At 39.4% G+C, this 26,626-nt stretch overlaps 3 protein-coding genes across 11 annotated transcripts; all 3 read right to left on the bottom strand.

Annotated features, from left to right (window-relative positions):
- Positions 1 to 999: 999 nt before the first annotated feature.
- On the bottom strand, positions 1,000 to 14,279 carry LOC115024617 (alpha-N-acetylgalactosaminide alpha-2,6-sialyltransferase 1-like). The gene is given in 10 exon segments (XM_029456379.1): positions 1,000 to 1,768; positions 1,771 to 1,837; positions 2,217 to 2,316; positions 2,629 to 2,712; positions 8,252 to 8,355; positions 8,440 to 8,578; positions 10,830 to 10,986; positions 13,289 to 13,451; positions 13,625 to 13,901; positions 14,111 to 14,279. Coding segments are annotated over 10 exon segments (1,326 nt in total). The 5' UTR covers positions 14,209 to 14,279; the 3' UTR covers positions 1,000 to 1,631.
- A 392-nt stretch (positions 14,280 to 14,671) lies between these two features.
- mxra7 (matrix-remodelling associated 7) lies at positions 14,672 to 21,083 on the bottom strand. 2 transcript variants are annotated; one of them, XM_029457034.1, is made up of 5 exons: positions 19,983 to 21,083; positions 18,617 to 18,721; positions 18,484 to 18,517; positions 18,251 to 18,359; positions 15,082 to 15,218 (listed from the first exon to the last, which is right to left on the bottom strand). In XM_029457034.1, the coding sequence occupies exons 1-5, from the start codon at positions 20,241 to 20,243 to the stop codon at positions 15,104 to 15,106; spliced, it is 624 nt and encodes a 207-aa protein (XP_029312894.1). In that variant the 5' UTR covers positions 20,244 to 21,083; the 3' UTR covers positions 15,082 to 15,103. The 2 variants fall into 2 exon arrangements, with proteins under 2 accessions (XP_029312893.1, XP_029312894.1); XM_029457033.1 differs by having other exon boundaries at positions 14,672 to 15,218; positions 18,484 to 18,721; positions 19,983 to 21,081.
- Positions 21,084 to 22,798: 1,715 nt separating this feature from the next.
- srsf2a (serine and arginine rich splicing factor 2a) lies at positions 22,799 to 26,467 on the bottom strand. 8 transcript variants are annotated; one of them, XR_003834170.1, is made up of 4 exons: positions 25,927 to 26,466; positions 24,160 to 25,150; positions 23,786 to 23,878; positions 22,799 to 23,270 (listed from the first exon to the last, which is right to left on the bottom strand). XR_003834170.1 is itself a non-coding variant. In XM_029456891.1 (3 exons), exons 1-2 carry the CDS (start codon positions 26,280 to 26,282, stop codon positions 24,847 to 24,849), a joined length of 660 nt encoding a protein of 219 aa, XP_029312751.1. In that variant the 5' UTR covers positions 26,283 to 26,467; the 3' UTR covers positions 22,799 to 24,452; positions 24,823 to 24,846. The 8 variants fall into 8 exon arrangements, 3 of the variants coding, with proteins under 3 accessions (XP_029312751.1, XP_029312752.1, XP_029312750.1); XR_003834171.1 differs by having other exon boundaries at positions 24,255 to 25,150; XR_003834172.1 differs by having other exon boundaries at positions 24,823 to 25,150.
- Between the last annotated feature and the right edge of the window lie 159 nt (positions 26,468 to 26,626).

The raw sequence follows: 26,626 nt of genomic DNA, 5'->3' as shown, positions 1-26,626 counted from the left end.
AGAGATGTTGTATAGGTACATTTTTTATCTAGAAGTGTCGTATAATCAAGTTTTCTAAAAAACGTAGTGTAACAAGTGTTGTAATCAAGGTACGGAACGACAAGTTTGATGGTTGTAAACTCTAGGGCCACAACGGATGACCTATAAAGTGAGGGATGAGGAAAAGAGAGAATAAATTACAACCACCTACCATGAGTAGTACTTTGAGTGTAAAAATTAATACTATGTAAGAGCACAAGGTCAGATCGAATATAACCCAGAGCACTGATTTTAAGATTTCTGCTAAAGTAACACCACATTTCTTTATTGGGTACTTAAAGGATGTAGGCTCCATGGTGCAACAGAAACATTATTGTTCAATTGTATTTAGATGCTTATGTCGAGCCGGTCACCAACCCATGTCCACGCTTAACTGATGTTGACCCAAAGTTTAGACATGTCTTATCTTATGGCAGCATCGCACAGTAGAGTAAGTGTGACTGCAGTAGTCACAAAGGAGGGAATGTAGTGGCATATTTGTTACTTAAGCAAAGTATTGTGTATCAATATATATAATAATGATTTTGTAACCTCATAATGATGTAAGACAATCAAATGCTTGTGTATCTGGACCAAAGGTCATCTATAAGAGTATCCTAGAGGGAGGATGGGGTAGTGCATGTTCCTGAGGGAGGGGTGAGTAAGAGAGGGCAGAACACAGGCAAATATGACCCCCACCGAGGGGATAAACGCGTGTAAGGCCAGAAAACGTTGATGTGAAACGTTCAGGAATGAGACAGGAGTGGTTTCATTGTCTGACGAGTTTGATGCACTAAACAAGACAAACTAAAATAAGGTCTCTTTTTCCTGCCATCCCCGGGGATTCTTTGTGATCTGAGAGTTTGTTTGACCTGATGTGAAATAAACTCCGTTTGTATTTGACGAATTCTCCAGCGACTCCTTTTCCTTGTTTACACTAGAGATCAGAAATATAATTGGATCGAGGAAAATATGAAAGATTAAGTGTCTTGTGAGCAGAGGCGCCTACTACTCACCACCTGGCCCGGTGAAGGTCACCTCTGAATCACTACATAACCCCTTCATTTTAGACCAGTTACTGGATGATACAACTTTGTAAACAGCAACAAAAAACACACTTTCAACAAATGTTAATCAAATCCTTAAAGCAAAATAATGTAACAATTAATATTTTAGCGATTTATCTCCCCTACAGTTTCAGAGTGCAATTCACTTATGGACGTAAATATGGACAGCTGTAACGTTACACATGCATTTATTATGATTACATTAAAATCTGTGTAAGATCCCATTTCACCAAAATATATTTAATGTCGTAAAGCCTTACGCACCACTCCCGGGAGAAGTTACATAGTGCAAGAACAGAGTGGGACTGACAGAGGCACCAATCAGTGTAGTGACATGGCTGAGCAAACCTGCAGCTTGGCCAGTAGTCTTTAGGTTCTCCACAACATGTAATATTTTCAACAATCCTAATAACACATTGATTCAGGTAGAGTTCAGTGCAATAATAGAGAACGTCACATATTGTCTCGCAGTGTCTTTGGGGAACCCCTTAATACATATAATAAAAATATAAAATGACATACATTATTGCTCCCATTCTCACTGTATCAGACTTGCTTTGGCTTCTCTGTCCCTGTTTTGGAGTCTGTTCTTTGATATAGCTTAAGTATTTTGCTGTTGTGTAGTTTTTTCCACGTGTCCTTCTCCAGGATATAGTCGTGGTTGGCGTAAAAAATGATTTTTTTTTAGACTTCTCAGCGTAGTAGTTAGAGTATTTCTGGTAGTCGTCAGTCATGTATCCATATGCACTCACCTGAAAATGATAAATAGAGAACATGGAATATTTGGGACTATCCGAAATCACTGCACGCAAGAAATAGTCCAATACATAGTACTCCACATGTTTGTCAAGACTGCTAGCTTCAATCATATACATCTGATTGCAATGCTCCCTCTCTCCCTTTTGCTCATAAATACGTGTGTGTGTGGATTTATATGAGAACCGAGACTTCATGTTCTTGCGCCTCCATGTATGAGGTTCATGTCCGCATAACATAAATTTGAACATTTCCCTGAATATATTCTTTTAAGAATTGATAAACTATACATATTTAGAGTTATTGACCGTATCAAGTATTGTATACTTCGTGTTTATAGAGGCTTGGATCCCTACAGCATAGATAATAACTTACAGTGTCACAGGTGTGCAGAGCCAGGAAGAGAGTGAATGCCCCGTTTGTCGGTCTGACAATCGCCCAGTGAGAAGCATTCAGACTACGAGACTTTAAGAACCTGTGGGCGATGAAAAGTGTCAAATAAACATACTTTAGAAATCAATCTTTTATCTATAAGACAAGACAAACTACAGCCTCCAAAGTGACCAAACAAAAGCGTCAAATCTTGATTCTCAATTATTATGTGTTGGTTTTATTTTTTGTTTGTAATGTTAGCAAACATTTTACATTATTGTTTTCGGCTTCACATTGTCTTTAATCCTATTTTATGAAGCCCTTTGGTCTGCATGGTGCTAAAAAAATTAAGTTATCATTGTTATTATAATCATAAAAGTAAAAGGTTTGGGTAGGATGGGGAGCGGAGGTTGACCTGTTTCGCACGTATCTGAGGAAATCCTGGTGCAGAACATAGAAGCGTGTCTCATTGTACTGTCCGGAATAGTACGTCCTTGGCCTGCAGGGTTGAAATACAAAAGTCAAAAACTGGCTTTGTTAATTCTTGTCTGTACAATGCAGTTAATACTTTGATGGAGCATGAGGCACAATGTGTGTTATATTGTGCTATGGTTGATTCAAGGTTAATCCGCTGCTGTTAATGTTTGCGCACACACACACACACACACGCACACAAGCACACAGTACATAGGCCTTGTCAGTGCACTTAAATACAGATTTTTGACATAATTTGTAAAATATTTCAGTAAGTTTGAAGAACATTGATCCTTAATACCTCAATGAAGCAATATGTTTGAAATAATACAAAGGCAGTTAATGTGTAAAATAAATAAGTCATGTTTCCTCTCACAGTACATTTAGCACTCAACACCACAACAGATCCTGATGGCCCACTGCCACTAATATATTAAAGGAGTCAAATGACTTGACGAGATGAAATATGATATAATATATATAATATAATATAATATGTAGACACACTGACATTTAAACACAAAATAATTTATTTTCATCAATTTGTATTAAAATAAAATTGTTTTTAAATGTGAACTTAAATGATCAATGTTTTAAAGCTTATTTCTAAAAGGTTTTACAAAGTGTATTTCTATTTAAAGAGTAACTAAACCCCCAGCTGAAAATCAATGTACAGTATATGATGATTCTATTGTTGATGGATTCAGGTCCAAATAATTTAATGCATATGTGTCAAACTTGAATCCAGCCTGGCACCTCAATTTATGCAAGAGCTTGCAAAGAATATAATTTGCTTATCCCATAATTCTATGCCACTTTATAGAAGTACGGCACCACAATGCATCTTGATTGTGTAACCTGGGCACTGAAGCGTCTCATTATCAGCCTTTTTTAGCAGCGGCAAAAAATAAAATATGAATAGTACCAACCGCCGGAATTTTAAAAACATCTGTAACTCCTGAAATATATCTAGACTGTTTTACTCCAATCAACCTTAACCAACTAACTTCAACAATCTCATCGTCTAAGCCATCAACCTGTCTTTTAGCCATGATTCCAACTAAACTGTTTAAAGAAGTTTTACCCTTAATTAACACATTGTTATTAAATATGATCAACCTGTCTCTATTATCTGGCTACGTACCACAATCCTTTAAAGTAGCTGTAATAAAACCACTTCTTAAAAAGCCTAGTCTTGAGGTTTTAGCCAACTATAGGCCGATATCTAACCTTCCCTTTCTCGCTAAGATCCTTGAGAAAGCAGTTGCAAAACAGTTGTGTGACTTTTTACATAATAATAGTTTATTTGAGGTTTTTCAATCTGGATTTAGAGTTCATCATAGCACAGAGACGGCACTGGTGAAAGTTACCAATGACCTTCTAATGGCATCAGACAGAGGACTTGTCTCTGTACTTGTCTTGTTAGACCTCAGTGCTGCTTTCGACACTGTTGATCATGACATTCTACTACAGAGACTGGAACATTGTGTTGGCATAAAAGGAACTGCGCTAAGCTGGTTCAAGTCCTATTTATCTGAGTGATCTCAATTTGTACTTGTTAACGATAAATCCTCCATGACAGCCAAAGTCAGTCTTGGAGTTCCGCAGGGTTCTGTACGTGGACTGATTCTATTCACCTTATATATGCTTCCTTTGGGCAATATTATAAGGAACCACTCTATAAACTTTCATTGCTATACGGATGATACCCAATTATATCTATCAATTAAACCAGACGAAACCAATCAATTGGCTAAACTTCAAGCATGCCTTAAGGACATAAAAAATTGGATGTCTAGCAACTTTTTGAAGTTATTATACTTGACCCTAAACGCCTCCGAAACGCATTTTCTAATGACATAGAAGCTCTGGATGGCATTAATTTGGCCTCCAGCACCACTGTAAGGAATCTTGGCGTCATCTTTGATCAAGATCTGTCGTTTAACTCCCACATAAAACAAATCTCAAGGACTGCCTTCTTTCATCTACGTAACATTGCAACATTGCAGAAAAACTAGTCCATGCATTTGTTACTTCAAGGCTGGATTACTGCAACTCATTGTTATCAGGTTGTCCCAAAAAGTCGCTTAAGACTCTTCAGTTGATCCAAAATGCAGCGGCACGTGTATTGACAAGAACCAGGAAACGGGATCATATTACTCCTGTATTAGCTGCTCTGCACTGGCTCCCGGTAAAATACAGAATAGAATTCCAAATCCTTCTCCTGACTTACAAATCAATTAATGGTCAGGCTCCAGCATATCTTAAAGATCTCATAGTACCTTATAAACCAACTAGAGCATTACGCTCCCAGACTGCAGGGTTACTTGTAGTTCCTAGAGTCTCTAAGAGTACAATGGGAGCCAGAGCCTTCAGCTATCAAGCTTCTCTCCAGTGGAACCAGCTTCCAGTTTGTGTTCGGGAGGCAGACACACTCTCCACATTTAAAAGCAGGTTAAAGAATTTCCTTTTTGATAAAGCTTATAGTTAGGGCTGGCTCAGGTTTGCCCTGGATCAGCCCCTAGTTATGCTGCTATAGGCTTAGACTGCCGGGGGACACCTCCCTGCTCTCTTCCTTCTCTTCCTCTCTCCTCCCTCTCTTCTTCTCCCTCTCTATCTGTATGCATTTATGTAAATGTATGTTACTAACTCATCATCCGGGGCATCATCCCCAAAGTTTCTGTGTCTCATGTGGCAGGTTGCCACTGATAAAGTTTACGTCAGGATCAGGAATTGTGGCTGCTCTCCCTGAGGTTTCTTCCATTTTCCCCCCTTTAATTATGGGGTTTCTTTTAGGAAGTTTTTCCTTGTGCGATGCGAGGGTCTAAGGACAGAGGGTGTCGTAACCTGTACAGTCTGTAAAGCACACTGAGACAAATGTATAATTTGTGATATTGGGCTATACAAATAAATGTGATTTGATTTGATTTACCAAAATGCCCAAGAAAAGAAAAGTTGATGCATAGGCAATGCAATTTATGGAATGGGAAAGTGAATACATGTTTGTGTTTAATGGAGACAAGCCGCCATGTCTTCTTTCTTCTATGTCTTCTACGAGGCAGTGGCAGTGCCCAAGGAATACAATTTACGGCGGCACTTCGACACCAGAGCCAGGTGTGAGCAGGTGTGCCCTGATCAGAAACAGGCTTTTAACAATGTCAGCTTGTCAAGAAACTATCGCAGTCAGGGAGCTAACAGGAAATCTGACGACGCAGCTGGCTGAAGAAGCATGCCGTAAATACAAGGGTCAATAAAGAGTTTGACAAAGACTACCAGGAATGGGTAGCAAAGGGAGTAAACCAGTTGAAGGGCCACAGGGGCCCATTGTTGATCTCATGCTTTCAAAATATGGCCCTGATAGTTTAAAACATTTACAAGAATGGTGTGATGAATGTGGTTTTCCGACAGGAGGGTCGTTAAGTACGGCACAGATAGGGAAACTAAGCATGATTTCCAATGTTATTTTAATTCTGCTATTTAATACTGCTATTTTTATACTATTTTAATTCTGCTATTTACTATTTTAATTCTGCTATTTTTATAATGGTACTTCAGACTCATTACATCAACACTGTGATTATTGTACTGCAAATGCTCTTATTCTGTCTAATCTTGTACCAATTGTTATGTTTTTGCTGTGAAGCACTTTGGGCTGCAATTCTTGCATGAAAGGTGCTATACAAATAAAGCTTATTATTATTATTATTATTATTATTATTATTATTATTATTATTATTATCTGGCGTTATCATCAGCTGTCAGTAAGGAAAGTAGCTATTAGCTGTCCTAAAAGCCACTAGAAATGGCTAAAAGACATCGACTAATCTGCATAATTGCATAAAAGAAAGTGAGTTAAACACACCCTAAATATGTTTATAACTAGCCTGTATTGTAAGGTTGAGCAATGCTTGCTCAGCCTTACAATACAGGCAGTATGCCCGTGTATCATCTCCAATAAACAGCTTCAGCCAGCCTTTGAATTCAGGGTTTAATTCCCACTCCTTTCTGTATTTTTGAGTATACAGTTTAGACATGGTGAGCTAGCTAGCTAGCTAGATGTTTAGCTTATGTTACAGAGAGGCACACACACAGTGGATGAGGTGAGTAAGTGACTGAGGCTGTGTGAGTCGAATGCAGGGATTTATTTTAGTGACAGTGGAGAAACATTTACATTTAATCAGCGGCGGTTTTGCGTATGAGCATACCTGTCAACCCTCCCGTTTTTCCCGTTATTATCCCGTATTTTTAACCTTTAAGGCCTAATATGGATGAGAATCACAGTGAACGGGAGATAGATGGAGATGAGAGTTGTACCTGCCAAACAAGTTAAAACTTTATGCAAGTAACTAGACAAAGGGGAGGAGACCTTCCCTTATTTATTAAAAAGCAGAGTCGGGCAAACTCGTGCTTTTTGTAACGTGTGCCATTCAGATGTTAGCTTTGCACACGACGGAATAAGCGATGTTCGCCAGCATGAACAATCGGCCAAGCACAAGCACGCCAAGAGGCACAAACATACTGTCAATGACTTCATGTGTGACAAGAACTGTGTCGGAGACAGACCAAGTGACCAAAGCTGAGGGAAAGATGTCGATGCTTTGCGCCAAAAAATAATGTATGTATGTATGTGTATATGTATGTATGTGTATATATATGTATGTATGTGTATATATATGTATGTATGTGTATATATATGTATGTATGTGTATATATATGTATGTATGTGTATATATGTATGTGTATATATATGTATGTGTATATATATGTATGTGTATATATGTATGTGTATATATATGTATGTGTATATATATGTATATGTGTGCACACACACACACACACACACACACACACACACACACACACACACACACACACACACACACACACACACACACACACACACACACACACACACACACACACACACACACACACACACACACACACACACACACACACACACACACACACACACACACACACACACACACACACACACACACACACACACACACACACACACACACACACACACGAGGAGGTAAAATGGATGACAAACAAACAATGGGACAGACAGGGAGATATACACATAGACACTAATCAAGGGAACGAGACACAGCAGGAGGAGGAAGGCAAAGACACAAGGGCAGGGTGAATGGACACAGGAGGATCAAATCAACAATCACGGAAGGAGGGAAAAATACAAGGACAGGAAGTAAAACAAGCCATGGCACAAGGGGAGTGAATATTTCAAAAATAAAACAGGAAGTAGAAAACCAAGATCATGACACTAAATTAATTCCTTAAAGGTTTTTTTTTTTTTGCTGTTCCAAGAAAACGGAATTCTGGAATATTGTTATATGAAGCGTGTGTGTATGTTTGCAAATGCTCTGCATGATCTGAACTATACTATAGATTTAATTACTTTAAAAATAAATACTTCCATGAACAGGGTAACCTGGCAACATATTTTCAGGACCAATCCAATATGTTCCAGCCCTGGATATACTGTATATGTGTTTTTGTGTTACCCTCCACTAATGATATATAGAGTTAGTATTCACCTCTTGTTTTTATATCGGCCATCAGCGATCCTTTCTCCTTTGAGAAGACCCTTGAGCCATCTGTAATCATCCATCCCCTCAGGAATCATCACGTATTTTATGCCCTGCCAAAAGGAAGAGGATGACAGACGAGTGTGCATGTGTGGGGTATAAATGACAAATGACAATATTACATTTGAGTTGAGTACCTTATCATGAGGGACAGATGTATATCCGTATCTCCTGAAAACATATAATGATGTAGTGATGGAGTGGGTTGTGTGAACATACACCGATGTTCTGTTTCCTACGTCTTCCTCGTAACCTTTGATGACTGCGCCGTTCATCCTGTCCCACAAACAGATCCAAATGTGGGAGAGGCTTTTGTACTTTTATTAGCTTAGAAACACATTTTTATGATATCCACAAAGACCCTGAGCATATTGTGGTCTAATGTCATGACATGTCAGTAACTGTCAGTGTACATACATGTATGTTGAACCTACAGGTTTTAAGGCCCCGTCACACATATCCGTATGGCGGAAACGTATACGAAAAATAGCTCACAATTTGTCAGAGTCCAAATATGTCCAACTTTTGATCGGATCGGAAAAGTGAATGTATACAGATACGTATGTCTAACCTATTGATAGCGTACAAATGCCCAACGGATGCATAACGTATACAAAAATATGGCGTATACAAAATATCGCCAACACGCTGGTTTACGTTGATATAAAGGTAAGGTATAAGTAGTATTTGTTAAGAGCACGCTGTGTTAAGGTAAATGACATAAGCGTTTAGCTTATTTAATAAAAGAGCACCTGTTCAATGTGAAAAGTGAGTTGTAAATATAAAAATAAAACGCCTGGAATTTCAGGGGTGGGGCGGTAACACTACTTTATCGGTACTTTGTCCTACACACTTATTTCACAATATAGAAACAATAGGTCTAATATGCTTTGGCCTAAATATAAATAAAACAATCATTAAAAAAAACAAATCTATCAAAGCGAACCTGTTTTAGCCATTTGCGCATGGTGGGAAATATTATATTGATGTGACACATCAAAGGATCTCTGCTAGTATGAAGGAGAATAGCTTCTTACAAGGACTAGGCTTAATAAATGTTCACAAAGTGATAACAGTGATACGATAAGTTATAGAGGGGATTTTGCCCAGATATGAACTCAGGTGTGCCTTGAGATTTTGGCTTGGTCTTTGGTATGCCTTGGCCACAGAAAGTTTGGGAACCTCTGCATTAGACATACGTGAATATGTACGTGACTACGTTAGAAGTACGTTACATTTACGTCGGCTGACGGTGAACCGTACAGCCAACTTATTGATAACGAGTGGATAACCTATTCGTAATCCATGTTAAACTTATGCCTGACGGAGGAGTAACTTTTTAAGCGTGTTTCTACAGTACAGCTAGCGTTCAGCTAGCGTTTTGGAAGCTTATTGCGGTTTGAATATAGTACATAGGGTCCCTGTGAGTAGCTCATCCTCACTTCTTCACAGCACGTCTTGATGAATACATCAAACCATCATCAGAGAGCATGGAGGATGCTGAGAGGCTGCAACAAGAGTACATTATTGCCGTTCTCCAGCATCAACATGACGTGAACGAAATGGCACTTTTCCAGCTCCTTTGGCCAGACGGATATGTTTTAAATAGGTAAGTGATACGCTATCAATAGGTTAGACATACGTATAATAATTTGTTATGTATACGTTATGCATACATCAGCTACAACACCGCTGTGGAAAAGTTGGACGTATTTGGACTTTTGAGCTACTTTTCATATACGCCGGCATACGTTTCTGCCACACGGATATGTGGGACTGGTTAAATAACATTGAAGCCTTTGTTTGTTTTCACCCAACCTCCTGTCTGTCATTTTAAATGATATCGTGCACGACACACTCAGTCCTCAAAGTCTTTATCATCAAACTTCACCTCTTATCTAATGACGGTAATCACTTCCAGATGCCACAGTTGAACACGATTAACTACAGTGTTTGTGCAATTTCTCAGTATTCAGCCTTTCAGACAGAAGAGGGAATTTGTGTCCCTATTTTAAGAGTAACGCAAGCAGATCTATCCTTAACAAACATTGGATGCATGAGAACAAACACAGTGTGCGCGTAACTTGTCACTAGAAACCTGTCACTCCAGCGGAGGGAACACAGCACCCAAAGTGGCAACTGCCTGCATGCCGTGCAGCAGTCACTGCCCACAAAACTGAAATGGGTATCATATAACTGGGTGGCCCACCAAAGTAAAGTCTATATGTGGGAAACATAAAACAGGATTAAACATCCTGGAGCCACTCCTTCTTTGACCGACGCCGAACAAACTATCTCACATTTTGACATTCAAAAATGAAATCAAACTCAAAAGCAAATAATAGTTTTAAATCCTCTTTGCTCTCCATTATTTTCAAATGACAGATGAATATTTAAGCTAACAGTAGATGTGAGGCTTGTTGACAGACTGATTTAAGGGATCATTCTATAACTAAACATTATCTTGGCAAATAGAGTCGCCAATAGGGAACACCTAACAGACAAAATCGTCAGATTTCTTTCTTACCGAAAGACGTAATCGTGAGCATCGATCTCTTTCCCCATTTTAGAGCCATTGAGTATCCCCGCCCCAGCCACCACAGCACAGTGCACACATCCATCGCTGCCTGGAAGGAGTAGTGGCTCTTTTGGCTTTGGGATAAGCTTCACTGAAGGCATCACATCTGCAAAAAACAAAAACACATAAAAAGCATAGTACAAATTTGAGGTATTTTATTTTCATGCCACTTTCTACTTCTATGACATATTTCAGTGGGAAATATTGTATTTTTTACTCCACTACATTTATATATGACAGCTTTAGTTACATAGCAGATTCAGATTTTTGTACACAAAACATATGAAAGTACAGCTGAAACGATTAGCTGATTAATCTTTGACAAAAAATGAACTGGCAACTATTTTGCTTTTCTCTTTAATCATAATAGTTTTAAATTATGTTTAATAAGATTGAGTTTTGGACTGTTGGTTGGACAAAACAAACATTGTGAAGGTGTCACTTAAATAATGAGCAGATTAATCCATAATAAAAATAATCATTAGCTGTCGATTTATATTTATATGCATTTATTGGATAATTATTTTACTTTTGGTTTAATGGTGGCTTGCAACCGTTAGTTATAAGGTGCATACCTACTGTACCGGTCTATGTAGTACTTTATTATTAGGTAAATCATTTTATCTTCCTCCTTTTATCCTATCTCTTCCAACTACTTATATTGTTATGGGGTTAGGGTTATTGGTGCAATGATACTATAGTAATGCAGCTGTAGGTTCACAGAGTATTTTACAACAGGTTAACAGCCAATCATAAATCAAGGATATCATAATCAAGGACCAGAACTATCCGTTTTATAATAGTACTTTTACGTAAGTACAGGATCTGAATACTGGTAAAGACGCTAAACAGTTTACAACAAGAACAGTTTCTGCAAGCAAAACTCACAAGGATATTGCTAATGGCTTGCTAGACAGTTGCTTAAGGCCCTGTCACACTGTTCCGTATGACGGAAACGAATGCCGGCGTATACGAAATATACGGCAATACGCTAGTGTACGTTAATATAAATTAGTTGTAAATTGTGATCGTTTGAAGGACGCAGACGATACGCCCAACACGCCAGACATACGGCCCTGTCACAGTTCCGTATGGCAGAAACATGCCGGCGTATATGAAAATTAGCTCAGAATTTGGAGTCCAAATACGTTCAACTTTTCCACAGCAGTGTCGTAGCTGACGTATACATAACAAATTATTATACGCATGTCTAACCTATTGATAGCGTATCACTTACTTATTTAAAACGTATCAGAGCGTCTGGCCAACGGAGCTGGAAAAGTGCCATTTGGTGTCAAACTCATTTTATTTCAGGGGCCACATTCAGCACAATTTGATCTCAAGTGGGCCGGAGCAGTAAAATCATATCATAATAATCTATAAATAACGACAACTCCAAATGTTTTTTGCTGCATAACTTATGAAGCACACGTTGGGCATGTCTGAAAACTTTGAACACGCTCAAAACATTTTTCACAGACTCAGCGTTCAACAACGTACCCCAGCGTTCTCTTAACGAATACTACTTATGCCTTATCTTATATCAACGTACACCAGCGTAATGCCGATATTTTGTATGCGCCATATTTATGTATACATTATGCATTCGTCCGATACGTTTTGTATAAGTAAGTGATACGGTATCAATAGGTTCGACATACGCATCTGTATACGTTCACTTTTCCGATCCGATGAAAAGTTGGACGTATTTGGACTCTGACAAATTGTGAGCTATTTCGTATACGTTTCCACCATACGGATATGTGTGACAGGACAAGTTTTAGAAATTGCGGTGTGAAAGGGGTCACTCGTAGGGAAGAACCAACAGAGAATTATTACCTGAATCTGCACTGCCTCGGCTTTATGGAACTTTATAGTGAGTTTCAGCTCACTGTTTAGCTGCAATTTAATAGTTTTTGTTTATTCTCAGCGCTCTCATAGTGGCATTTTTCGGTGGCAGCAGGCAGCTGTTTTCATAGAAAAAGCTCTAAAAACCTATTGCAGATTGCCTGCTCAGCACCACACCCGTTAGAGACTAGCTGGTGAGCACAGTGGAACATTTAGCAGCTAAATTAACAGATTATCACCTTATGAAGTTGTTATTGGAGCGTGTTAATAAGTTGCATTTGCATTCACTTTTAGATTCAGGTGATTATTCTCTGCAGGCTCATCATTACTGACCCCTGTCACATAAGAATTTGTATCTATTGTTGTAAAAATATTCATTAGAGGAGCTTTAAGCAAAATTTCAGATTATGATGCCGTTGACAGACCTAGAACCTAGTCATAGCTAGGTTTATAGAAAAGGTTTGTCAAATGGGGCCTTAGGGTGTCAGTTTAGCTTATGATCCCAAGGCAGTGGGAACAGAAGTGTGCAAATACCCAGGATTAAGAAGTAAGGCACCTACCATCATGCTTGAATTGCAAAAAACCAAAAGGATTATTAAAATGTGAAAGCCGGTTCCATTCGCTCATGTTGATATTGTCTTTGTGCAGAAACAAACGTATTTCGGGAAGGAAATTCTTCTTGAAGCTTTCATCCTCAGAGTTTCGCAGAGACTGGGCACATGTCTGAGAACGTAGGATGCAATATTAAATTATATATATTTTTTATAAAACTGAATTATTTGCAGATTACAGATCAAACTAAAGACACACAACTGAACATGTGGCTTTGCAGATTACTCACTCCAACAATAATAAATGTATAATGTTTCTGTCCTATCTTGTCCTAGCATGCTTACTGTCTGCCAGGGTGGAGCATCCTGGTTATAAATATCCTCAAAATCCCAGTGAGGAAGCTTCTTGAAAGAGCTTCGAGAGAGGATGGGCATGGGAGTCTCAGCCAGAGCTCCATGTGTAGTTCCCATTTGATCACTTTTTAGTTGTTTTTTTGTGTAATCAGCAACTTTTGTTGTACGTGGAAACACAACAGATGGAGTCGAGTTTTCTTTTTCATTTCCAAAGTGAAACAACATTTCTTCAACACTGGGTCTCTTTTTTCCTGAGAAAGTAGGCCATCTGATGTGGAAATTTGACAAAAGAGCAATAAACGCAACATTCAAGAATTAGCAGCAAGTGATTTCAATTAAAATACTGTACCTGGAAAAGTGCTGATAGACATTTTGTAGAAGTAAAATTAACAGGATTATAAACTAATTAATCAGAAATTATTAAAGATAAAGTCCCATGTTTCCCATTAATGTCTTTCTAGCTTAAATACAACTTACCTGATTCTGATGGATGAATCTCCCCACGTTAAAAAAAGTACAACGCAAACTGAGCTCAGAAGCAGCACAGAAAATATCATGGAGATCTGGACTGCCATCCCTGACACTGAGAAATGGAGGATTTTCTGTTCTACACTAACACTACCTAAGTCACACACCTGAGGTATATCACAATTATTGGGCTCTCTTATTTTCTCTCTCTCTCTCACTCTCTCTCTCTCTTGCTCTCTCTCTCTCTTTCGCTCTCTCTCTCTTGCTCTCTTTCTCTCTTTCTTGCTCTCTCTCTCTCTCTCTTTCTCTCTCTCTCCCTCTCTCTCTCTCTCTCCCTCTCTCTCTCTTTCTCTCTCTCTCTCTTGCTCTCTCTCTCTCTCTCTTGCTCTCTCTCTCCCTCTCTTGCTCTCTCTCTCTCTCTCTCTCTCTTCTCTCTCTCTTGCTCTCTCTCTCTCTCTCTTGCTCTCTCTCTCCCTCTCTCTCTTGCTCTCTCTCTCTCTCTTGCTCTCTCTCTGACTCGCTCTCTCTCTCTCTCTCTCACACACACTCACTCACCAGCCCATCCATTGCTTCACAATTGTACATAATCTGGTTTATTACACAACAAAGGGGAACTTATAAATACAATTGACTTAAAAAAGAAGTTAAGTGATAAATTAACATATGTTTATTATAATATAAAACTAATAGAAACAATAGTCCTTCATTGATTTATATTATATGCATAGCTAGAAAGGCCTATTCTGTGCCGTTGGAAGAGATCCATCTTATCAGTTTAAATCATCATGTGGCGAGTTGAGGACAGGTTGACGAGACAGCAGTTCAAAAAAACAAAGAACATCTTGTTGAAAGAGAGTGGTTGTTCAGAGGAGGGTACAGTGTGTGTTACATATTGTGAACAAGTTTATTGAAGTATTTTGTGCATTGGAATAGTCCATTAGTAGCGCTCACAAGTTAAAGGAGCGCCATCAGAGGGTCGATCCCAGAACTTGAAGAGGATTCTCAGATGGAGTAGAGTCTGAGCTGCTCCTCCATGTCTCCATCTGACACCTCCCCAAACGTCTCCTGGTTGTCTTTCAACAGCTGGAAGATGGCTGCCAGCTGCTCATGTTGCACCCTGGTAAGACAAATGTATCAGAGAAAAATAATGAGAGGTGAAAGAACCCAAAAGATCATTCACATTGCTGATCTTTTGTACATACTTTTAGTTATAGTTTATCAGGTAAAATGCATAATGACCAACAACACCGGTACTATAAATGCATGTAAACAAAGCGGTGAAAAAACACCAATCAGAATTAGGGTAAATGAGCTCCTCTAATAGAGAGCTGCAGGAGTTTTTTTGGATTAGATGCCCTCTATGGTACGATGTTGCCTCTAGGTAATACCCATTTTTGGCCTTTTACATTCATACAATACATCCCCAGGTATAATTGCAGTGTTTAAATTTGTCACATGAATTTCTGGGGGCCATCCTGAAGTCCTTTATTGCAGACTGTCCCACAAGGATCAGCTCAGCCATTTCTCTCCACAAAAATTGTCAAACGTAATTTCCTGCCCTTTCTCAGTCTGGAAAAAAATGTATTCACAATAATATGCGAGTAAAGCTTAATTTGTAATAGTTTAATGTACTTTATTTGCTAATTAAGTAATGGAAACTTGCTCAAATGCAAATGTTGCCTTGAGGCAACACCGTACCATTATGGATTTAACTCTAGTGAACGCGTGGCTCCTGTACCGCAGGGACTGCAAGACTTTGGCATCCCGAAGAAAGAAGTGTACAGCTTCCTGAAATTCAAAGCTGAAATTGCAAGTTGCCTTTGCAACAAGAGGAAAGTCTTGACGAAGAGGGTTGACCATCACAGAATGTTGAGACCTGGATGAGAAGGGGAGAGCCCCTGCCTCTGTGTCAGGTCAACCCTGACCATTGGCCTCTGTGGGTGGAGAAAAAGGGCCGGTGCAAATACCCTGTTTGTAAGGGTATAGGGAAAGTGCAGTATTCGAAGTGTGTCACTTATCTATACTTCACTGCTGAGAAGAACCGTTTCATGAATTTCCATAAGCAGTGAGATAGTTAGATGAAATATGCTTAAACTCTTCGACCCATTCATTCCAATGGGTGGATCCACAACGGTACAATGCACCTGCAGGCAACTTTCAGACCTGCAATCTTGTTCAAATATTAACAATAACTATTTTCATATTTTAAGTGGCCTGCATTTTAATCTGGCTATTTAGTATAAGCGTTTTTAGATAAATGTTGTTCAAATTTGAAACAATAACTATTTTTTTCATTACTTTTCATTACTTACTACGGTATGGTGTTGCCTCAAAAAAGACCCCCCACAAGTTATTTCTTGGAAATTTCTTTAGATTATGTTTATTTGGTCTATTATATGACAAAAAACACTCCAAACTGTGCATACGCCTGTGTGCACTAAACAAACAAACGTGCAACTGAAAAATATGATATAAAAAGTTTAATTGATTAAAATATTTAACGGAATTTTACTAGATCCCAAAAAGAGGCTATGGGCATGAAATGAAACGTGTCATTTTATCTCCAAATATGATGAGTTATTGTGAATAAATTAATAACTTTAGAATAATAAACATTGCTTTAAAATGTGACCCTTTACTTTGAAATTTGACAAAAAGTTTACATTGGAAATTAGGTTGCAGCTAAATAGCATCTTTTTCTTTTTGTCAAACTAATGTATTTTTGTACATGGTCCCTAACATAACTACATTTAATAAATGTATTCCTCCAATTATCCCCTCACACCCTCTATTCCAGTGTGACTGAATAGTTTTGGAAGAGGCTTCCGTGTCAGCACAAGTCCCAGTGTTGCGTTACACTGAGTCCTCCTTGTGGCAGAACAGAGGAGAGTCCTGAGAGGATTAACTAACACTCTTCTGTCAGAGGTGAAGACTGGAGACACAATCAACACCTGCTGTGACACCTGAGATCACATGTCTAATGTGGAATAATGGGGCAGTGGGAGGCGGGGATGTGCATCAGTCACTTCGTGGCCTCTTGAGGATAAAGAGCTGATGAGGGCCAAAATCACTGCTCAGGTCAAAAATGCAAAATGGCTTTGGAGTAGTTTTCATACAATGGCCAGAAAGTGACGCCCCTGCGATAAACAGGTGAGAATAATAATACGTTACCACATAATTGCTCCTTTTTCAGGCTTACAGATAGTTACAGTCTCTGTTGGGAGTGTATCCTGCAATGATAAGAGCAGGGCATGCAAATATATTACGCAAAATATCGTGTGCGTGGGTTTTTCTCCCGCTTCGAGTGGTTTCTTTAAAGTCTCGTGTCATTCATCCTTCATCTAATGCCTGGCAGAGATCCAATCTCGTCTTATTCAGTCTAGCCTTATCAGAAGAGCTGACAGCAACAGCTAAACGTGGAGTGAAGTGCCAACCACACACAAACACACGTGAAGACAGCATAGGGAAGATTAGAGGGGGGAAGAAAAGGAGTCGACACTGGACAGAAGGCAGAGCAGTTACGTGGAAACAAGGCAGCTTTATGTAAATGTTCAAATCAATGAAAATATAACATTTTCAGTAAAACTTTGACAGAATCTTGTCTTCCCACAGCACTTTTGTTTTGGAGTACTTTGGGAGAACATAGGGGGATATCGAGCAGATAAAGACGTCCAACTGACAAATTTACTATATTGTGACATATTTGGGCACTTTTTCATAATTCATTCATCTTTATAAAGCTGAAATTAATGGTTGATAAAACTGCGGCAAGCAGTTTACGTTTCCGGGTTTGGTTTGTTTGTCACAAGGAATACGGGATAGCTGCTGGCCCCATTTCCATGAAACTTGGTGGAAGGATGTAGCATGGGCCACAGAAGAACTCATTACACTTTGGAGCGGATCAGAGTCACGGGGAGGATAAGCTAGTCGTATTATTTTTCACTTTTGGTACCATTGCGAGATGGGGCATGGCCTTGTCTGCTTTTTTGATCTGTTACTTTGTGCATAGCTCCTTAATTCATCAGTAAGGTCCCTCCAATTCACTGCTCAGCTATTAGAGGGGTCTCCCCAATTAATTGTTGTTAGAAACTCTTAATAAAAGCGAACCATTATCAGAAAACGGTACCCATACTTGTAGTTTTCACTGACCTCTGCTCCTCCTCCAGTTCCTCTGTGGACATCATCATCTGCAAGTGGTGGGTTCGCGCCTTTCCAGGGACGTACTTCAAGGAATCGTTTGCATTTGATGGCTCTTTATCTGATCAAACAGAATAAAACTTTGATAAGAAATATACACCAAACCTTTATTTTGAAAAATAACTAGTGGTATATATCTATGAAATATATATCTATGAAATATATATATATTTTTTTGTGCTCACCGTCTATCCCCGGGCTCTCTGTGGCTCCTTCAGTCTGGGGGTATGAGAAAGCACACTTTAGGAGTTCCTTATCAGAGAGCCCAATGAATGACCTACGACTCGTTCCCAACGAGGCCTCGGACGACGACTCTACCTCTAAATTCATATTCCTACATCCAGAACTGGGGATAGACAGGCTAGATGTGGAGGAGTGCTTAATTGCCAGTTCTTTGGTGCGAGGGTTGGGATGCGCCTCTTCCTGTCAGAGAATTAAGGGGTCAGATGAGGGGCATCAAACCATCTTTTTCATCATACAGCAATTCATGTATTTTTTTTAAAACTACAATATGTGCAGGCCCGGATTAGAAACTGCTGTACAGATATCTAGCTCCAAACAAATAACTCCTTCTGTTACCTGTACTCCTCACCTCTCCTGGATGCTGATCTGGCCTACACTTGGCGCAGGTGTCAGGTTAGCTTTTCATACTTTGCTCCCTTGGGTGCTGATTTGCCCTCTCTACAGGCAGACATCCAGATTAAAAAAACAGGCCAGTGAGGGTCCTGAAAGCTACCGAAGATATGTGTGCAGGAGGCTCATCCTTGCAGTTTTCTATTAGTCAAACTAAGAGTTCAAAATGAGAGGAAAGCCATGTTGCGTCTTTCCATTTATTGATACGAATTTATGCTAAAAGAAACCACAGTAATAGATAGTTATGGTCAGTCCACGTTGTTGTTACTATTTATAAACTACTCAAGTACTGTGCTTCAGTACAATTTTGAAGTAAGTTTTGAAGTAAGTTTACTTGAGTATTTCCATTTTATGCTACTTCTACTCCATTACTTTTTACGTCACTTCATTAATTTAACATAAAGAGGGCTGCATGTTACATATTAAACTACCCAACTGTCTATAAAACAAAATGAGCTTCATCTGGACCTGCTACAATGTTAAAAGGCTGCTTACATTTTAATGAATCGGTATTAATATTCCCATATATATATATATATATATATATATATATATATATATAAAAATAAAGCAAAATCACTATTTTACTGATTGCAGACCTTTTATTGTGGTACTCTCAGGTAAGGCTCTGAAGACTTCTTCCGTCACTGCTTAGGTGTAATTGTAACAAGGTTGAGTATTTTCATAATTCGTCCAAACAGTGTACTTTTCCACTCCACTAAATATATATGTGACTAGTTTCCACATTCAGATTTTCAATTAAATTAGACCTCTTTCATTGTTTCCTATCTTGCCTTTTTCTTGTAATAGTGATACTTGATTACATTGCACTGCAGTAAATTCCAATTATAATGTATTTTAACTTGTTAAGGAGTATTTTTCAATTATAGCATTATTAGTTTTACTTAAATAAAAGCTTTGGGTGCTTCTTCCACTTCTGACTGGACATGCACATTGTATCGGAGTGGGAGGGGAAGTCAGTAAAACAGATAATGTAATAGAAAACAAACAACCAGAGCTCTCCCATGACAGCAGATTACAAATGACTTACTGAAAGCACCGACTTCACTACATCCCAGTGATCATGCGAGCTCCCGCTGATCTCACACCAGTCGTCCGTCGCCTTCTTCTTCTTCTTGTCCGACAAATGGCCATTCTGCTGCGGCCCGGGTTGCTCTAATCCTGCGGCTGCACTGTGTCCAAAATAACTTGCAAAGTCGACTGTAGGCGAAGAGCCGCTTAATAGCGACGTCGCGACCACAATAGCGAGAAGCGTGAAGATAACAGCCGATAATACAAAAGTTAGATCCATGTTCGTGGAGCTGGCTGGATGATGTTATTATGAGGCCTGTATTGTGACTGTCTCTACCCCGCTTTCTGTTCACCTGTGTCGGCTACATTCACTCACAGTCAGCCATCGCGCTGCTTGTAATAATCCCCACCAGACATCAGCGTTAACGAGCAGTATTTACGGGATATGGTACAAAGTCCTCTCCGAGCAGGACGTCACATCCTCCCTCCCTGTGCCCGCAGAGTACCCCGGCTTTACACCCTCCCCCCCACCGGGCGGATCAATTGCAACGTGCTCGGTCCTCTACTTTTGTCGTTAATCCCGTCAGAGGTGAGTGTACCGGGAGATGGAAATGGTTTGTGACAGCACCAGTGTGTACTGCAGGTGCAGGCTGATAAAGTCAAACTGGGGTTACTGTAGGTGCAGGAGGAAAGGTGTTCTCACCCGAGGAGGCACTTTACCATCAATCTGCACCAAGGATTAATAAACACTTACAAACTACATTTAATGCCCGATGAATCTACAGTGATATGGTTGAAATCAATATCATATTGCATACTCCTTGGTCAATATGTTCCACTTCTATTTCTCTAAAAAACTATTTACTTTTCTTATAGTGTACTTTTTTTTTTTAACATTTAGCCTGGACAATAAATCAACGTTACATACACAAATAAAATAAGAAACAATACTAAGACATGAGACAGGTTATATATACCCTCACTTACAAATTATTGATAAACATCGCTTATTCCGTCGTGTGCGAAGCTAACATCTGAATGGCACACGTTACAAAAAGCACGAGTTTGCCCGACTCTGCTTTTTATTAAATAAGGGAAGGTTTCCTCCCATTTGTCTAGTTACTTAGATAAAGTTTTAACTTGTTTGGCAGGTACAAGTGCGTCTCCATCTATCTCCCGTTCACTGTGACTCATCCATCTCTTTTCGTCTTCTTCTGTGTTATTGTTCCTGTTTTCTTCTTCTGTGTTTACTGGTGGATAACGTTTTTCAGCTCATGTTAAACATACTACTGCCACCTGCTGTATCGGAGGACACTTTACACTTTTTTAAATTAGGCCTATTTTTTTTGAAAGGTTAAAAATACGGGATAATTAAGGGAAAATATTTAAACAGGAGGAAAACGGGATAGAAGGAAAAATACGGGATAATCCCAGGAAAAACGGGAGGGTTGACAGGTATGGCCTTTGGGTCCATCGGTCCATGTTACGTGGGTCATTTTCCCATTTTCTATTTATGATTCTTGACTTTTGTAGTACTTTTTTCCTCTTACTTTAATTTTTGTCATGCAGCAAGATACCAAGGAAAATTCCTTGTTTTTGAAAATCTATTTGTTATAAACCCGAGTCTCACATAAATTATAGCCCTTACCAAATGAATGCATTAAACCCATATACTGTATACATTCAACCATATTATTGCACTGACCATAATTAAACTAACCCTACATCTTTATGATAGATAATGTATTTCTATCTTCATTACAAAGAGCTTTACAGCCTTACCTTCAACTGTTATATTTTATGAGAATATTAATTGAGGATTAAATAATATTTATTTTTTACACGTATGTGGAAAAGCTGAAGTACTCTTTTTCAGCCCTTGTGTCTTCAGGTCTTCCTCAGTTCTAACAAGCTCCACCGATAACTTGCACTTTTATCTGCTGATGAAGATCATGTGGTGTGATAGAAAACTCCAGGGCAGCTACTAAATGGACTTTGAGGTAAGACTCAATTGTGAACTGTTATTTTTCAAGATCTAGAACACATTTTGAACCTCAATTTTTAAGCCAACAGACAATCCCTTGAGGAGCTCAGAAAATGTTTTAATTGATGAAGTTCATGTGATGGGATTGAAAACTCCAGGGCAGCTACTAAATGGACCTTGAGGTGAGATTGTTTTCTAAATGTCTAATGCAAACCTGTGTTCCACTGTTACGCATTACAAACTCTTGTATAGAATAAAAACAAAGTGTTGGCCAATGTGACATTATACAATTTATTTTAAAATCAAACTATTAAAAACACATTTCTAAATATTACTGGCTGGATTACCAAAAGGATCCTCTGATGCCCCAGGTTCAATATGAATTGTGGCAATTTGTGACCATACATCTCTTTTAAACATATCCCACATCACCTTATCTAGAGGCGTCATCTTGCAGGACACTGCTTCAAAATTACAGTAGCTTAATCTTCGAGTCAAAAGACACAAAATGTCTGCTTGAAATATTTAGTATCGGACTTAATGTCTTTTTAATTACACTGCAAGAAATTCTTAAAATGTCATCCACTCTTCTCATTGAAACATCCAGTGCGAATATACAAATATATTTAGAAAAAAAGCTTAAAGCTACATAACAACAAAAAAACATAGCCACAAGGGACAATTATGTGACATCGATAAATTATATAATGTAGCGTGACAGTAAATCCTTAATGTCAGTTTTATTACCCGTTTAAAAAAAAAAATGCATTTTGTAAAAGCATTGTTGAGATTTATTGCCAAACACTGCTCCATTGTAGTTGTTGTGCATATGACAAATAAAGACCTGGAACTTGACTTGGAACGACAGAGATGTTTATTAGCATTCACCTGATGCAAATACAAGACATTTGAGAGGTTTACAGAGTAATGAAATACACAAATCATTAATTAAGCAGCCTGGACTGCCCATTAAACCCTTCACTAGGAGTCAAACTGGACCCAATTTAAAAAAAAGCGAGCAAAACCAGTTATTAACAGTGGATAAACCACAGAGGGGAGGGGGGGGGGGGGGGGGGGAGAGAAGAGAAAAAGAAGAAGGAGAGAATCTGTATAGCACATGGGGGGGAAGGAGAGGTCACAAGACAGGAGAGGATGGATGATCTGCCACACCTGTGAGTTTACAAACCGGCAAACAGCAGCGGAGGGTCGAGCCCCGGAACAGCGCCGGGCACTCAGCACCGCAACACGCCACACCATGTCACCACCGCACTGCACCGCATCTTAACAGCTAACCAGCATTACTCAACTGCTACACAACTGCGCCTAGTGCACAAAAGATACACAAGAAAGAGGGTTAGAGTCATAGGAAAGCAACTTTAACCAGACAGAAAATAGATTTGACAGAAAACAAAAAATGTATGCTGCTGGATTAGCAAATTACAAATTAAGTGGCACAGCAATACTTTAATGTTTTGCCTTTATGTCACAGTACAGAAATAATTTATTTTTTCCAAAAAAAGAACAAGAGAAAAAAAGTGGAATAACAGATGTAAAAGCTCTGAACATCCAACATGATACCCTACAAATAAAACTTTCATATCCATTTGGAAAGAGTATTAAACAAGGGTTTTAATTAAAGGAAATCTACATTATTTCAAAAACAAGTGTAATCAAAATGCAAAAATACCCAATTTAAATGAGCGCGAGAGAGTAAAACACATTACAAATCCCTTTCAAAATGCTCAACTTTACAAGCAATGATCACATCTAAGTTACAGAATTTGTTTATGTTAATTAAGTCAAATTAAAAAACACATTTTAGACCAAGCTCCAATAACCTTTCAGTCTGCTTTCAGTGGTAATAGTAGAGTCCACTTGCTCAATGTGAGACTCTTCCTGATGTCCTCAGCAAAGGCTCAATCATCTGAGATCTGGAAGGAAAGACAGAACACAGTTAAAAAGGTGCAAAACAAAAAGTCTTTCCAACTCCTGCAGCTGACCTGGATATTTAAATACAGTGCTGGTCTGATATCCTTTCCCCTGACACTAACATTTATCATATTGCATTTTTTCCACTGGGCATTTTCATGTATTATACCTAACATTTCTAGTAATTTTCACATTTGTTTACACACCATTCCTGGCCCCCCTCTCCCCCCAAAAAAATTGCTCTTACAAGAGTCTTACACTTGGGCGAATTTGAAAAACAAACCTCGGGGTCCGTTCCCTTTGTGAGGCGGAGGAACCCACAGGAACAGGTGGGAACTGACTGCTCAGTGCATCTGCCTGTGATCCCCGCGAACGTACCTCACCACACCACCTCATACACCAACTGACAGCCCGAACCACCGCCATGACGACCTGCTCCATAGCAACCACCGTTGCCTCGGTGACCTGCTCCTTAGCAACTGCCATCGCTTTCAGCAAACAGGCAGGTCACACACTAACTGCTCTCACACTGCCACACCCCCATCTCCTCCTCTCTTTGCAAACAGGACTCCGCAGCTTGGAGGAAAGAATTCCACATTTAGGTGAACGTTTTTGAGTGCAGCACCCCACGTCCCTCCCATACACCCCATTTTGAAATATGATACAGTGGGTCTAATCAACCCAAATCTCCTGTTGTCTGTGTGTGCATAGATTGGCTAAGCAAAGTAAAGCACACACAGAACTAGGACTGTACATTACATCAGTCCCAATCTTATTTTAAATTTCTAAAAAAAAACATTCAGGATTCTGCAGACTTTGTTGCTTTTGTGCAAATGACTGTAATGTAGCACCAAGGCTGCAGAATACTAACCCAAGGGATGACAGATAGCCATCTCAGATAAAATATTTGAAGCACAAAATATAATCCCCCCTTCCCCCTGAATACCGTCATGTTGTGTCCAAGTCTGGATTAAGTCTCTGCTCCGTTGTCCTCTGGAGATTTTGGCCTACTCTTGGATTTGGACCGGGACCTGGATTTGGACCCTCTGTTGGAAGGCGGGGTTCGACTCCTTGACTTGGAGGAACGAGACTTGGAGGGAGATTTTGTCTTGCTCCTTCTCGGGGTCCTGGACTTAGATTTAGACTTGGACCTTGATCTTGACCTGGAGTCAGAGTGAGACCTGGAGCGGCTGTAGTGGTGGCGGCTCCTGGATCGGGAACGGCTTCTGCTCCTGGAGTGGCTACGTCTGCGGCGGCGAGGGCTGGCTGAACGGCTGTAGATACAGAGAGAAGCATTTAAACTAAACAGCAAAATAAGAAGGAAACTGACTAATCTAATTTAAAAAAGTACATATTCAATTATCTTTAACTTAAGTAAACTGTTCAGACAGAGGTAGCAGTGATGTAAAGCTAAAACAATTACTGTATTATATTAGCACAGTAGTCTATGCAAAATGAGATACACTTAAGGACTACATTATGATGAGAAACTGAAAGTAGGGATGAGACATGAGGATTTTATCGTTGACTGGTAAAACAAAATTGGGATAATCGTGAATATGAAGTGAAAAGGAAAATATGTTAATCCTTTATTTATGCAGGGGGATTTTTGACAACCTTATCTGTGATGCAATAAAAATATTTGTCTGTTATTTTAAGCATATTTTGATGATTATCAGGAGAATATTGTGAATGGCAATTATTTTGGCTAGGATAATCGTGACATGAAGTATTCTTATTCCTACAAAATATACCAAATAATCAATTGCTAGATAATGAAAACAATCGTAGTCACAGGCCTACTGTACTATATTACCACAGTAAGTCTACGCAAAAAGGTAGAATTAAGAATAATAACTAATCATGACTCACGTGTAGTTAAACTGAAAGTTTCGCTACAACATGAAACATATTAAAGTTTGCATAATACTATATTAGGAAAGCAAGCAAGAAATTACTTCAAACTAAGTCAATTTCGTTTTCCAACAAATGCTAGTCTACTAATTTGCAACAGTAAGCCAAAACTAAACATAATCACACCAGCATTTACCTCCTGCGTCCGCCGTACCCTCCTCCGTATCTGCGCGGCGGAGCACCTCTCCGGCTGTACATGGAGTCCGGAGGTCGCCCGTAGCGGGCCATCTGCACCCGAAGCTCCCGCCCGTCAAGCAGTGCGCCGTCCATAGCGTCCATTGCGTCCTCGGCGTCGCGCTTGTCGAGGAACCGCACGAAGGCAAACCCGCGGCTCTCTTTAGTGTACCTGTCCCGGGGGATATACACATCTCCTACACGTCCGTACTTCTCAAAAACTCTGCGCAGAGTCTCCGGCGAAGTTCGGTAAGTCAGGTTGTCCACTTTCAGGGAGGTCATCCCCTCAACGTCTGGCGGCGCCCTTCCGTAGCTCATTTTCTTCGTCTCCAAGCAACACAGCCGGCAAGTTAAGTCGAAACCCTATAGGCCCCACCGTTAGGTAAACGGTTAATGTTAGTTTGTAAATATTCAATTGGTGTATTTGATTCAAATTCTGACAGATTTTTTAAATTGTTTGGCACAGGCTGTCGTCCCTGTCGCGCTGCTTTCACATGAAATGGCGGCAATAAAGCTTCCTTTCCCCCTTTCTTTGCGCCCGTGTTGGCCTCCTCTGATTGGCTGCTCTACAGTTCATTTTCCGCCAACTTAACCACAACACTGCCCTCTGTCGCCGTGGAGTCGCTTTTAACAATTATTTTGGACATGTTCTGCCTTTGTTT

Source organism: Cottoperca gobio, chromosome 19, assembly GCF_900634415.1.
Source record: "Cottoperca gobio chromosome 19, fCotGob3.1, whole genome shotgun sequence".
Classification (NCBI taxonomy): Eukaryota; Metazoa; Chordata; class Actinopteri; order Perciformes; family Bovichtidae; genus Cottoperca; species Cottoperca gobio.
This window is presented reverse-complemented; position numbering and strand designations above follow the sequence as displayed.